This window comes from Loxodonta africana, chromosome 19 (assembly GCF_030014295.1).
Source record: "Loxodonta africana isolate mLoxAfr1 chromosome 19, mLoxAfr1.hap2, whole genome shotgun sequence".
Lineage (NCBI taxonomy): Eukaryota > Metazoa > Chordata > Mammalia > Proboscidea > Elephantidae > Loxodonta > Loxodonta africana.
In genome coordinates this window covers 61,745,940-61,758,547 of record NC_087360.1, presented here as the reverse complement: position 1 = coordinate 61,758,547, position 12,608 = coordinate 61,745,940, and the positions used below count along the sequence as shown (strand labels likewise).

General features: G+C 38.1%; 1 protein-coding gene across 1 annotated transcript in view; it reads left to right on the top strand.

Moving 5' to 3' along the window:
- ADAM9 (ADAM metallopeptidase domain 9) overlaps positions 1–12,608 on the top strand; it is a 125,268-nt gene that overhangs the window by 110,273 nt on the left and 2,387 nt on the right. The window contains exons 19-21 of the mRNA XM_003412518.4: positions 1,552–1,693; positions 3,935–4,028; positions 12,456–12,523. Coding sequence (XP_003412566.1) covers positions 1,552–1,693; positions 3,935–4,028; positions 12,456–12,523 — 304 coding nt within the window. The remainder of the gene's footprint in view (positions 1–1,551; positions 1,694–3,934; positions 4,029–12,455; positions 12,524–12,608) is intronic.

Below are 12,608 nucleotides of genomic sequence, written 5' to 3'. Positions count from 1 at the left end.
GTCAACATAATCTTGCCAGTGTTGGATGCTTTAATTTAAATTTTGTCTCCTTACTGGTAGTATAAAATGACATTAATCTTGTATTAATTTTTTATATTTTGATTTTTAATTAGGATGATTGTTGTTTCACATAGTTTTATACAACTTTTAATAGATTTTTCTGGTGCATTTACAAACTTAGCTGTGAGGACAGTTTTACAGATTACCACTCCTGTTTATATTTGCTATGTTTTTTCTCTAAAGAACACAGGACAGATAAAATTAATGTTAGTTAATAGATTTCGAAAAGTTATAATTAGTCTTAAAATTTAGAACCCGTAAAAAACAAGATTGATGAGTTCAGTTACATTAAAAACAAAACAAAATGACTTTCACATGGAGAAAAGCATTGTACTGTTAGACCAAAGAAATATGGGAAAATATTTCCAACTCATATCACAGACAAAAGCTAATCTGCCTAATACGTAAAGAGCTCCTAGAAACCAAGAAGAAAAAAACCAATATCCCAACAGAAAATTAGTCGAAGCGCTGATCAGAAAAAGAAATACAAAGTTTTCTTAAATATGAAAAGATACTCATAGTGTAAAGAGAAATGCAAATTAACATAATCTAAGATAGAATCCTTGAACTACCAGATTGGCAAAAACACAGAAGTTTGATAACACACTTTGTGAGCAAGGCCGTGGGGAACTCTTGTATGTTGTTGATGAGGATGCTAAATTGCAACCTGCACTGTGGAAGACAGTTTGATAGTATCTTTAAGAAAAACTGATGAATGCATTTACCCTTTGGTCCAGCAATTCTGCTTTTGGGAAATGTTTCTTTAGATCTGCATCATATGATGAGGCATATGTAGTTGGTTATTCATGATAGTATTTTTTTTTTTATAAAAGCAAAAGATTGGAAAAATAAAAGTGTCACTGGTTAAATAAAACTGAGGAACATCTTTGCAATGGAATTCTGTATGAATGTATAGAAAATAAGGATGCCTCTATGTATAGTTTGGGAAGATATATAACCAAACCAGAACCCATTGCCGTCGAGTCGATTCTGACTTATAGTGACCCTACAGGACAGAGTAGAAAAGTGCCCCATGGAGTTTCCAAGGAGTGCCTGGTGGATTCAAACTGCCGACCTTTTGGTTAGCAGATGTAGCTCCTAATCACTACGCCACTAGGGTTTCCGGAAAGATATATAGGTAAGTGAAAAAAGTAAGGTGAAGAACAGTGTTTATAATATGCTACTTTTTGTGTAAGAAAGAGTTGACAATAAAAACTTTGTTCTTGCTTATATTTGCATGAAGAAATACTGCAGGATTATACAACAAATAAAAGTGAAAAAGTGATTATGGTTGGATAGGCAGAAATGGAATGGACAAGGATGAAGGTGTGAGTGAGGCTTTGCAATGTATTCAGTGTGATTTTGAACCATCTGAATGTTTTACCTGTTAAAAAAATTAATGTAAACACACTTATAATGGCCTAGTATGTTCTAGGTGGTATGAGTTAACATCAAATTTAATGACCTTTAATATAATTTTTTTCTTTCTAGATAAGGATACTTCACTGAGGGATGGCCTTCTAGTGTTCTTCTTCCTAATTGTTCCCCTTATTGTACTTGCTGCTTTTGTCTTCATCAAGAGAAGTCAATTACAGAAAAGCTGCTTCAGAAAGAAAAGATCACGAACATACAAGTACTAGATTTTTTTTCTTTTGAATTTATATTAAATAATATAAAGTAATGTCATAGAGGTTGGCAATCCTTTAAAAATTAGGTTATAAGTTTTCTCGCTAAACTTTTGTCATGATCAGCAGGGGTTAAAATGTAGTGAAGGTTTTTCCTGCTAAAAATCCCATTGCTGTGGAGTTGATGCCAACTCATAGTGACCCTATAGGACAGAGTAGAGCCATCCCATAGCGTTTCCAAGGCTGTAATCTTTACAAAAGCAGACCGTCACGTCTTTCCCTAATGGAGTGGCTGGTTGGTTTGAACCACTGACCTTATAATCAGTAACTGATTGCCTAACCACTACACCACCAACCGCCAGGGCTGCTTTTAGTGAAAGTCCCTAGGTGGTGCACATAGTTTGTGCTTGGCTGGTGCCAAAAGGTTGGCAGTTTGAACCCATCCAGTGTCACCGTGGAAGAAAAGTCCTGGTGATCTGCTTCTATAAAGATTATAGCCAAGAAAGCCCTAAGCAGCAGTTCTACTCTGTAACACACAGTCCCGATGAGTCAGAAAGGACTCAACAGCAAAAGGCAACAACAACAACAACAAACTATAGCGGTGACTAAGTCACCTCTTACGGTGAGGGGAAGGGATTATGGTGACCTGCCTGTATGCAACTGAAAATGGCTCTTAGCGTTCATTTTTGTTGCTATCAACTTCTGATTGTGGGATAAGTAGAATGGTGGTTTATGACTTCTGATTTGGGCTTTCTGATTAGAGATTTGGAGCTCCTGTGGTGCAGTGGTTAAGAGCTTGGCTGCTAACCGAAAGATCGGCAGTTCGAATCCACCAGCCACTCCTTGGAAACCCTGTGGGGCAGTTCTACTCTGTCCTGTAGGGTTGCTATGGATTGGAATCAATCTGACAGCAACGGGGTTTTTTTTTTTTTTTTGAGGTTGCGTTAGAGATTAAGGAGCCCTGGTGGTACAGTGGTTAAGTGCTCGGCTAACTGAAAGGTTGGCAGCTTGAAACCACCAACTGCTCCTCGAGAGAAATATGTGGCAGATGTGTGTTCAACCTGCATACCTCCCATTTATTTTCATGGATCTAACTACCATTTCTAATACGTTGGCATTAGAATGTAGCATGGGCCTTGCATTCAGATCTGAATTCAAGTTCCAGGTTAGTCGTGTGCTAGAAATATGATCCATATGATCTTGTATAACCCTGCAGTATTTCTTTATGCAAATGTAAGCAATAACAAAGTACGTTTTTGTTGCCAGCCCTTTCTTACACAAAAAGTAGATACCATTAACAGTCCTTGAACCTGGGTTTTCTGTTTCTAAAATGAGCATGTTAACAGTACCTATCTTATAGGGTTGATGCGAGGATTAAATGAGGAAATATTAACATATAAAACTTAGCACGTTGCCTACGCCTTGTAACTACTTAATAACTAGTTGTTATTGTGGTAATAATGATGTCCAAGTGTAGCTTGATTGCTCACCTTTGCTTTGTTGCCCTATTTCTCACTTAGTACATAATATTTTTCTAAAGTGACATGATGTTAGCTTTCATTGTTAACATACCCTAATACAGATTTCTCTTCCTAGCCTTTCTTTCTCTCACTTCCCAGCACCCTTCAGGCTGACCAATTCATGCAGATAATTCCCCAGTCTGCACCTCCTAAATGTGAATTCCACAGCTGTAGCTGTGTACCATACATCCCTGCCTAGCTGTCTTACTGTCACCTTGCTGTCCATAACTCAGCTGGTGTCTTTCTAGCCAGCTGGTTTGCTCCTCCTGGACTGCCTGATTTTCACAGTGATGACTTCAGATTTTGTGTATGCAGCCTAAGATTATGCTTTTATCCTTCTCTGGTTTTAGGAAGACTCAAGGAGAAAAGTTTGGGAATACTGATTGTCTAGTTGGCCAAATTTCATCATTTATTAGAATTTCAGTTTCTTTAATTGTAAAATGGGTTCATCATACTTTCTGATACTGTAAGGATTAAAACTAGTTAAAATGTAGTACAAATTTTAGTTACCAATATGATCATTGTCACCGGTTCATCATACTTTCTGATACTGTAAGGATTAAAACTAGTTAAAATGTAGTACAAATTTTAGTTACCAATATGATCATTGTCACCACCTTTACCAACATCTTTTTTCTGTGTTTCAGAAAATGCAAGGTATGGAAGTGTAATCTGTCATGTAGAAATGTTTAACACTTAATTTAGCTCAAAAATAATTTTGTCTTTTAGATCAGAGGACAAAAATCAAGCAAATGTTTCTAGACAACCAGTGAGTACCCCTACCCCTCGCTTCGTTTCTCCAGTGACTCCGCCCAGAGAAGTTGTAAGTTTAAAATGAAAAATTCCTTTTCTTTACCACATTAAGCTGTTATGTATTTGACAATTTTTTAAATAAAATGGCAAATATTACATAGGTGTAGATATAAATACAGATACTTCTTAAGAATTAAGGAGTATTTTTGGTGTTCCTGAGTTAGTTAAAGGAATACCAGCTGGGTCCCTGGCTCAGAGGATAGAGGAGAAGATGTTCAGACTTCAAAAATGCCTTGCTTGAAACCAAGAGTGGGAAATGACGTGAAACCTGGGCTACCACTATTTTTTTTTTTTTGTCTGATACATTTCTGTTTTTAATGCCTAGCTTCCATAGGGCGTATTACCAAAGAATTGGAGCTGAGCTCCTGGATAGGCCTCATTGTTTCAGCAGTTGTTTTTATTAGGTGCTGTCAAGTTGGTTCCAACTCATAGAGACCCTATGCACAACAGAGCAAAACACTGCCCGATCCTGTGCCATCCTCACAATCGTTTGCTATGTTTGAACCCATCGTTACAGCCACTATGTCACTCCATCTCGTTGAGGCTTTTCCTCTTTTTCACTGACTGCCCACTTTACCAAGCATAATGTCCTTCTCCAGGGACTGGTCTCTCCTGACATATCCAAAGTACATGAGACAAAGTCTCTCCATCCTCACTTCTAAGGAGCAACCTGGTTGTATTTCTTTCAAGACAGATTTGGTTGGTCTTCTGGGAGCCCATGGTATATTCTGTGTTCTTCACCAGCATCATAATTCAAAGGTGTCAGTTCTTCTTTGGTCTTCCTTATTCATTGTGCAGCTTTTGCATGCGTACGAGATGATTGAAATACCATGGGTTGGGTCAGGTGCACCTTAGTCCTCAGGGTGACTTCTTTGCTTTTTAACACTTTAAAAAAAGGTCTTTTGCAGCAAATTTGCCCAATGCAATAAGCCATTTGATTTCTTGACTGCTGCTGGTATACATGTTGATTATGGATTCAAGTAAAATTAAACTCTTTAAAAACTTCAGTATTTTCTCCGTTTATCATGATATTGCTTATTGGCCCAATTGTGAGGTTTTTTTTTTTTTTTTTTTTTTAATGGTAAGGTATAATCTATACTGAAGGCTACAGTCTCAGATCTTCATCAGTAAGTGCTTAAAGCCCTCTTTGCTTACAGCAATCAAGGTTGTGTCATCTGCATATCGCAGGTTGTTAATGAGTCTTCCTCCTATCCTGATGCCATGTTCTTCTTCATATTGTCCAGTTTCTGGAATTATTTGCTCAGTATATAGATTGAATAAGTACGGTGAAAGGATGCAGCCTTGACACACACGTTTTCTGATTTTAAGCCATGCAATGTCCCCTTTTTCTGTTCAAACGACTGCCTCTTGGTCTATGTACAAGTTCCTCGTGAGTACAATTACGTGTTCTGGAATTTCCATTCTTTGCAATGTTATCCATAATTCGTTATGATTCACACAGTCAAATGCCTTTGCAGCACAGGTCAGTGCAGCACAGGTAAACATCTTTCTGGTATTCCCTGCTTTCAGCAAAGATCCATCTGCCATCAGCAACGATATCCCTTGTTCCACGCCCTCTTCGGAATCTGGCTTAAATTTCTGGTAGTTCCCTGTCGATGTACAGCTGCAACTGCTCTTTAATGATCTTCAGAAAAATTTTACTTGTGTGTGATATTAATGGAAACCCTGGTGGCGTAGTGGTTAAGTGCTACAGCTGCTAACCAAAAGGTCAGCAGTTCGAATCCACCAGGCGCTCCTTGGAAACTCTGTGGGAAAGTTCTACTCTGTCCTGTAGGGTCGCTATGAGTTGGAATCAACTCACGGCAGTGGGTTTGGTTTGGCTTGGTGGTATTAATGATATTGTTTGATAATTGCCGCGTTCTGTAGGATCGCCTTTCTTTGGAATGGACACAAATGTGAATCTCTTCCAGTTGGTTGACCAGGTACCTGTCTTCCAAATTTCTTGGCATAGACAAGTGAGTGCTTCCAGCATTGTATTTGTTTTTGGAAACATCTCAATTTGTATTCTGTCGGCCCCTGGAGCCTTGTTTTTCACCAATGCCTTCAGTGCAGCTTGGACTTCTTCCTCAGTACCATCAGTTCTTGATCACATGCTACCCCCTGAAATGGTTGGACATCGACTAATTCTTTTTGGTACAATGACTCTGTGTATTCCTTTCACCTTCTTTTTTTTGATGCTTCCTGTGTTATTCAATATTTTGCCTATAGAATCCTTCAGAATTGCATGTCGAGGCTTGAATTTTTCCTTCGTATCTTTCAGCTTGAGAAAGGCTGAGTGTGTTCTTCCCTTTTGCTTTTCTAACTCTGGATCTTTGCAGATTTTATTATAATACTTTTTCTTCTCAAGCTGCCCTTTGAAATACTGTGTTCAGCTATTTTACCTTATCATTTCTTCCTTTTGCTTTAGCTATTCTACATTCAAAAGCAAGTTTCAGAGTCACTTCTGACATTCATTCTGGTCTTTTCTTTCTTTCCTGTCTTTTTAATGACCTTTTACTTTTTTCATGTATCATGTCCTGTATTTCATCCCACAACTTGTCTCCAGCGATTAGTGTTCAGTGTGTCAAATCTGTTCTTAAAATGGTCCCTCAATTCAGGTGAGATATACTCAAGGTCATACTCTGGCTCTCATGGAGTTGTTTTAATTTTCATTAGCCTCAAATTGAATTTGTATATGAGTGATTGATGGTTTGTTCCCTCGTCGACCCCTGGCCCTGTTCTGACTAATATCGAGCTTCTCCGTTGTGTCTTTCCACAGATGTAATTGATTTGATTCTTGTATATTCTATCTGGCAAGGTCCACATTTATAGTTGCCTTTTATGTTGTTGAAAAAGGTATTTCCAATGATTCGACATGGCCAACATCAGTCTATTTCAGCTTATTAATACTTACGATATCACTCTTTATGCATTCCATTTCATTTTTGACAACTTCTAGTTTTCCTAGATTCATTTGACATTCCGATTATTAATGGCTGTTTGCAGTTGTTTCTTCTAATTTTGAGTTGTGCCATGTCAGCAAATGAAGGTCCGGAAACCTTTATACCATCCTTATCATTAAGGTCAACTCTGCTTTGAGGAGGCAGCTCTTACCCAGTTGTATTTTAAATGCCTTCCAACCTGAGGGGCTTGTCTTCTGGCACTGTATCAGTGTTCTTCTGCTATTCATAAGGTTTTCGCTGGCCAGTTTTTTTAGAAGTAGATCACCAGGCCCTTCTTCCTAGTCTGTCTTATTCTGCAAGCTCTGCTGAAACGTGTCTACCACGGGTGACCCTTCTGGTATTTGCACTATGCTGTCCAGCATCACAGCAACACATAACCCACCACAGTATGACAAACTGACAGACGAGTGGTGGGTTTCAGCAGTAGGATCTGATAATCCCTGAGTTTAGACTGTTTTATGGAAATGTTAGAGTACTGGGATAATTATATACTTTTCCTGCATATCAGCATATACGTATATTCCTAAGCAATATATAATATTATTTTACCTGTTTTAAAACTTTTTATGATGTTTTGTTTATTTTACGTATACTTGCAATCTGCTTTTTTGTTTAGCATCATCCCCCTGTTGCCACACATAGCTCTGATGCATCCATTTTTCACTACTGATATTATTATGTTATATAAAGGCAATATAATTTTTTAAATCCATTTTCCTATTACCAGGCTCTAATTTTTCATTGGTGAGGCTGAGATGAACCTTCTATTTATGTCTTCTTGTCCACATGTGCGTGAAAGTTTCTTTTTACTGCACTAATACTGTAGTACTACCCACATGTTGCTATTTAAATTTAACATTAAATTAAATAAAACTAATAATTCAGTTCCTCATTTTCACGGACTGCATTTCAAATGCCCAGTTGACCACATAAGGCTAGTGGCGACTGCATTGGTAGAAACAGATATAGAACATTTCCATCATTGCAGAAAATTCTTCTGGAAAACACTGATCTAGGGTATGTAAGAATTAAATTGCTGGATTGAAAAATATGTACATCTTTACAATACGTGGTGAATTGTTTTTCAGAGTAGTTTATACCATCGGGTGATTGTGTACCATCAGTGGTACAGGAGCATTCCTGTTGATCTACATCTTTGCCAACACTTACTATTGTCAGACTTTTTAATTCTATCCAATTACGTGGCAGTGCAATGATTAACTATCTCTCATCATGTTCTAAAAGGAACCTCGGTGGCACAATGATTAAGTGCTCAGCTGCTAACTGGATGGTCAGCGGTTCTAAATCCCCAGTGACTCTGCAGGAGAAAAGTCCTGGCAGTCTGCTCCTGCAAAGATAATGGCCTAGGAGACCCTATGGGGCAGTTCTACTCTGTCCCATAGGGTTGCTATGAGTCAGAATCGACTCAGTGGCCCAAACAACAATAAGAACTTCACATTCTAATGTATATAAAAAAACATTGCTATCGAGTCGATTCCGACCCATTACAACTGTATAGGACAACGTAGAAATGCCCTATCGAGTTTCCAAGGAGTGACTGGTGGATTTGAACTTCTGACCTTTTGGTTAGCAGCAGTAGCACTTAATCACTGTATCACCAAGTCTCCAATGTATAAAAGTACATACATATTTGCAATGTCCCCCATTCTATTCACATTTCCTTTGTAAAAAGGATACAAAAAAATCGTTGTCCCCTTTTGCCCCTTAATCATATATCTTGGAGAGTTTCTAGCCTCTCCACATTTATAGGATGACCACACAGTCCCGGTGCATGCTATTTAGAAGTTATCTATATGCTGTTTTTCATCCTTGGCATATTTAAAATTTTACTCTTTTCCTGGATGACAGCGAGAAGTCATTAAAGTAATCCCTGATAGCTGTTCTTAGGTTTTCTGCTGTGGGCAGTTGGAGTTCTTATGCATGAGATTGGCAATGACAGTCTGTTATCTCAAGTCCATTTGTTGAATTTGCAATAATTCTGGCAAATTCTTAGCAATTGTTTATTTAAAGTTTTGACTCCTGATCTCTTATTAACTCCTTCTACAGCCTCTATTAGATGCGTGTTAGACCTTTTGCTATTCTCCATGTCTTTTAACTACTCTTTGATATTTCCCATCTTTTTGTCTGTGTGTTCTATTTTGAGTAATAATATTGGATCTACTTTTCATTCACTAAGTCCCTCCTAAGCTGTATACAATCTGCTATTTAACCCATTTATTGAATTTCTAATTTCAGAATATTTTTAATTTCTGTAGTCCTACTTGGTTTTATTTCAGACTTGCCTGGTTATTTTTGATAGTATTTTGTAGCTTCCTTATATTTTTAAAACTTTTATTTTTTAAACATATAAAACACATCTACTTCATGTGCTTTATTTGTTGATTCTAACGTCTACAGTCTTGGTGGATTCTGTGGTTTGTTGTTTCTGTTGACTCTTTCATGGTGGCTTGTTTCTTCCTGTACTTTGTGATATTGATTGTGAATTCATATTCCTTAGAATTTAATATGAAGGAATTATTTGAATTGTAGCAGATTCCTATAAATCAGAGAGTGTTTATTTTTCTTGGCCTGATACTTGGGGGCATAGGCAGTCTTTGATGTCTTTAAGCTAAAGCTCTTGTTGGTGTTTTTTTTGGGCCACACAAGCGTTATAAACTCTAGCCCCTAAGCCCTTCTTGAGGATGGGCATGTAATAGAAATTCTCCATGGAGACTTTTTTTTTAATTCCCGTTTTACCAGTACCAAGGCCTATATAGGCAGCTATTGCACAGAGTCCTTACTTGGGACAGGTGTTTCATTTTCTAGATATCCCAGTGAAGATATCATCCTTCAGGGGTCTAGGCTTTATACTGGGTCTTATATTGAGCACTGGGTTATCTAACTCAGACCACAGGTTTTGCCTCCTATATCTGGGTGGTACCTGAAAATGCATATTTCAGCCCACCAAGGTTGGGAAGATGTTCACAGGGCAAATGCAGCAATGCTTAACACATGAACAACAGTTAACATACAATCTAAACATAAGTCTAGTCCTGATATGCTCCTCCCTCCCCTGTTTCTGTTGGTATGTCTCCATTAACATCAGTATACAACCTATGTTCAATAAGTTTATTTTGTGCTTATTTCTTACAAACTTAATATGGTATTGTTTGTGGTATATAATTACTGAGTTTATTTCCTGAAAATATCATATACTTGGTCCTTATGATTTTCTATGTTGTTGCTTATTTTTGAGATCTCTCTCTTTTATTTTTTATTTATTTTTCTGTATATAGATACGAGTATTTATGTAATTTTCTTGACTTTTCATATGGAGTACTCCCTTGAGGAATACTTGCAAAGCAGGTCTGGTAGTGGCAAATTCCCAGATCCTCTGTTGGTTTGGGAATGTCTTAATTTCACTGTCATGTTTGAATGACAACTTTGCTGGGTAAAGAATTCTTGGTTGGCAATTGTTTTCATTCAGTATTTTATATATGTTGCTCCATTGTCTTCTGGCCTCTAGACTTCCTGAGGAGAAATCCACACTGATTCTTATGAGAGACCCTTGTTATGTTGTATTGCATTTTTCTCTTGCTGCTTTCAGAATTCTTTCCTTGTCTTTGGTTTTCAAGAATTTTATTAAGCAATGGCGTGGAGTTAAGCTTTCCTTATCTCTTCTGATTGGGGTTGGTGTAGGTTCCTGTATTTACAAGCTTGCTTCTCTGCATAGGTCTGGGAAATTCTCTGTGATTGTCTCTTGTAAAATGGTTTTCATGCCTTTATTGTTGTCACGGTCCTCTGGGGTTCCAATAATTCTAGTATTAAATTTCTTAGTTGAACCTCACATTTCCTTCTGGGTTTGTTCACTTTTTCTTTTGTCTTGAGACTTGATAAATTCAGTTGTTTTGTCTTCTAGGCCATTTATTCTGTCTTATGTCTGTTCGACTCTATTGTTGAATGTTTCTCTTTTTCTAATTCCACTAAAACCACTGCTGTCGAGTCAATTCCTTAAGTTGTTTTATTCTTCAACTCCTATAGTTTTTAGTTTTGTTGTTGATGTTTTCAATTTCCTCGTTGAGTCTCTCATTTTGTTCCTCCATTTGTTTCCTGATCTCCACTAGTTTGTTTTCTGTGTGCTTTTTGCTTTCTTTAAACATTTTTGTAGCACCATAGTCTGAAAATTATCAATTCTTTACATTAGTCTGGCCTCCATAGGAGAAATTTCCTAGTCTTCATGTTTTGCTTTTGATTGGTCCTTCTTGTGATTTGGTGTGTTTTACCATTATTTGTTGGACTTTGGCCTTTTGTGTGTGTGCGTGTGTTATAATTTTATGTTCTGTTTTTTTTTTTCTGAAAATTTTCTGATTGGGCACCCTCGTGGCACAGCGAACAAGGCCCAGCTGCCAACTGAAATGCTGAGGCCTACACCCACTTTCTGCTCCTCAGGAGTAAGATGTGACAACCCACCTCCCCAAAGACTCACAGCCCTGGGAACCCCATGGGGCACCTCCACTCCACTCCCCAGGGCTGCCAGGAATCTGAATTGATCTAGCAGCAGTGGGCTTGGTATATTCTCCTGAGAACCTCTAGAGGCTACTCTTATCCTTAGGTTTTTTTCAATGCTGATTGAGTTCTGGTTGCTTGATCTCTAGAATTCAATATGCATTCTCAGGCTGGGGGATTTTAGCTTGTTGCAGACTCTGATGTAAGCGATGGGGCTTGACTTTATTGACGCAAAGGTGAAGGGCTCTTTTTGTCTTTCCATCATGGGTGCGCCTTCACAGGCTTTCCCTTGTGTCATGCTGTAAGCAGAAAGCTAGCCATTTCCTTCTGCGTAACTATCTGTCCAAAGTATTCCCCTTGCCCTGCTGCCATTACACTTCCCCCCAGTCCTAGTGCCTGTCCATCTCGGGCCTCAGCAAGATTTAACAGCAGTCTCCTGTAGCGTTATGGCCTCCCTTCACCCCCTCCCAATTGCTTGCCCTGTGAGTTTCCATGGCCAATTTGCACTGCCTTAAAAACTGGTCTATAGCTTCCTTAGATTAGCTCCCTTTCTGTGTTTCTTGTTTGGGGCATTGCCCATCCCTGTCCCAAAATGGCTCTGATAAGTGAGTGCTTGTGATGTTAGTGTGTAGGTTCAGCCAGTTTCTGTGCCATCCCCACTCCTTCTTTCTCCCACTCCTGGACTCCCCTGACTCTCCAGTGCCTCAGTTGCCATCCAGAGTTCTGAGATCTTAGTCTGTGCTTGTTTTTATTCATTGTTCAAGGGTTAGTTCCTGAGGGAGTAAATGGGAGCGTCTACTTACTTCACTGTCTTGCTCTATTTCCATAAATAAAATATTTTGAAATGTCAGTGTTATAAGTAAGGAAGACATTCATTGAGTTTTAAGTATATTGAATACTTTTATTGGAAAATAACACATAATATGGAAAATATATGATAATAACCTTTTTTGTTTTTTCCTTTTTAGCCTGTATATGGAAACAGATTTCCAGTATCAACCTATGCAACCAAGCAACCTCAGCCATTCCCATCAAGGTCTGAAGTGAATTTATTTCGATTACTTGATCTAAATAAAAAATAACAGTCAATATCTAATAATTTCCTTAGTATTTTAATTTAA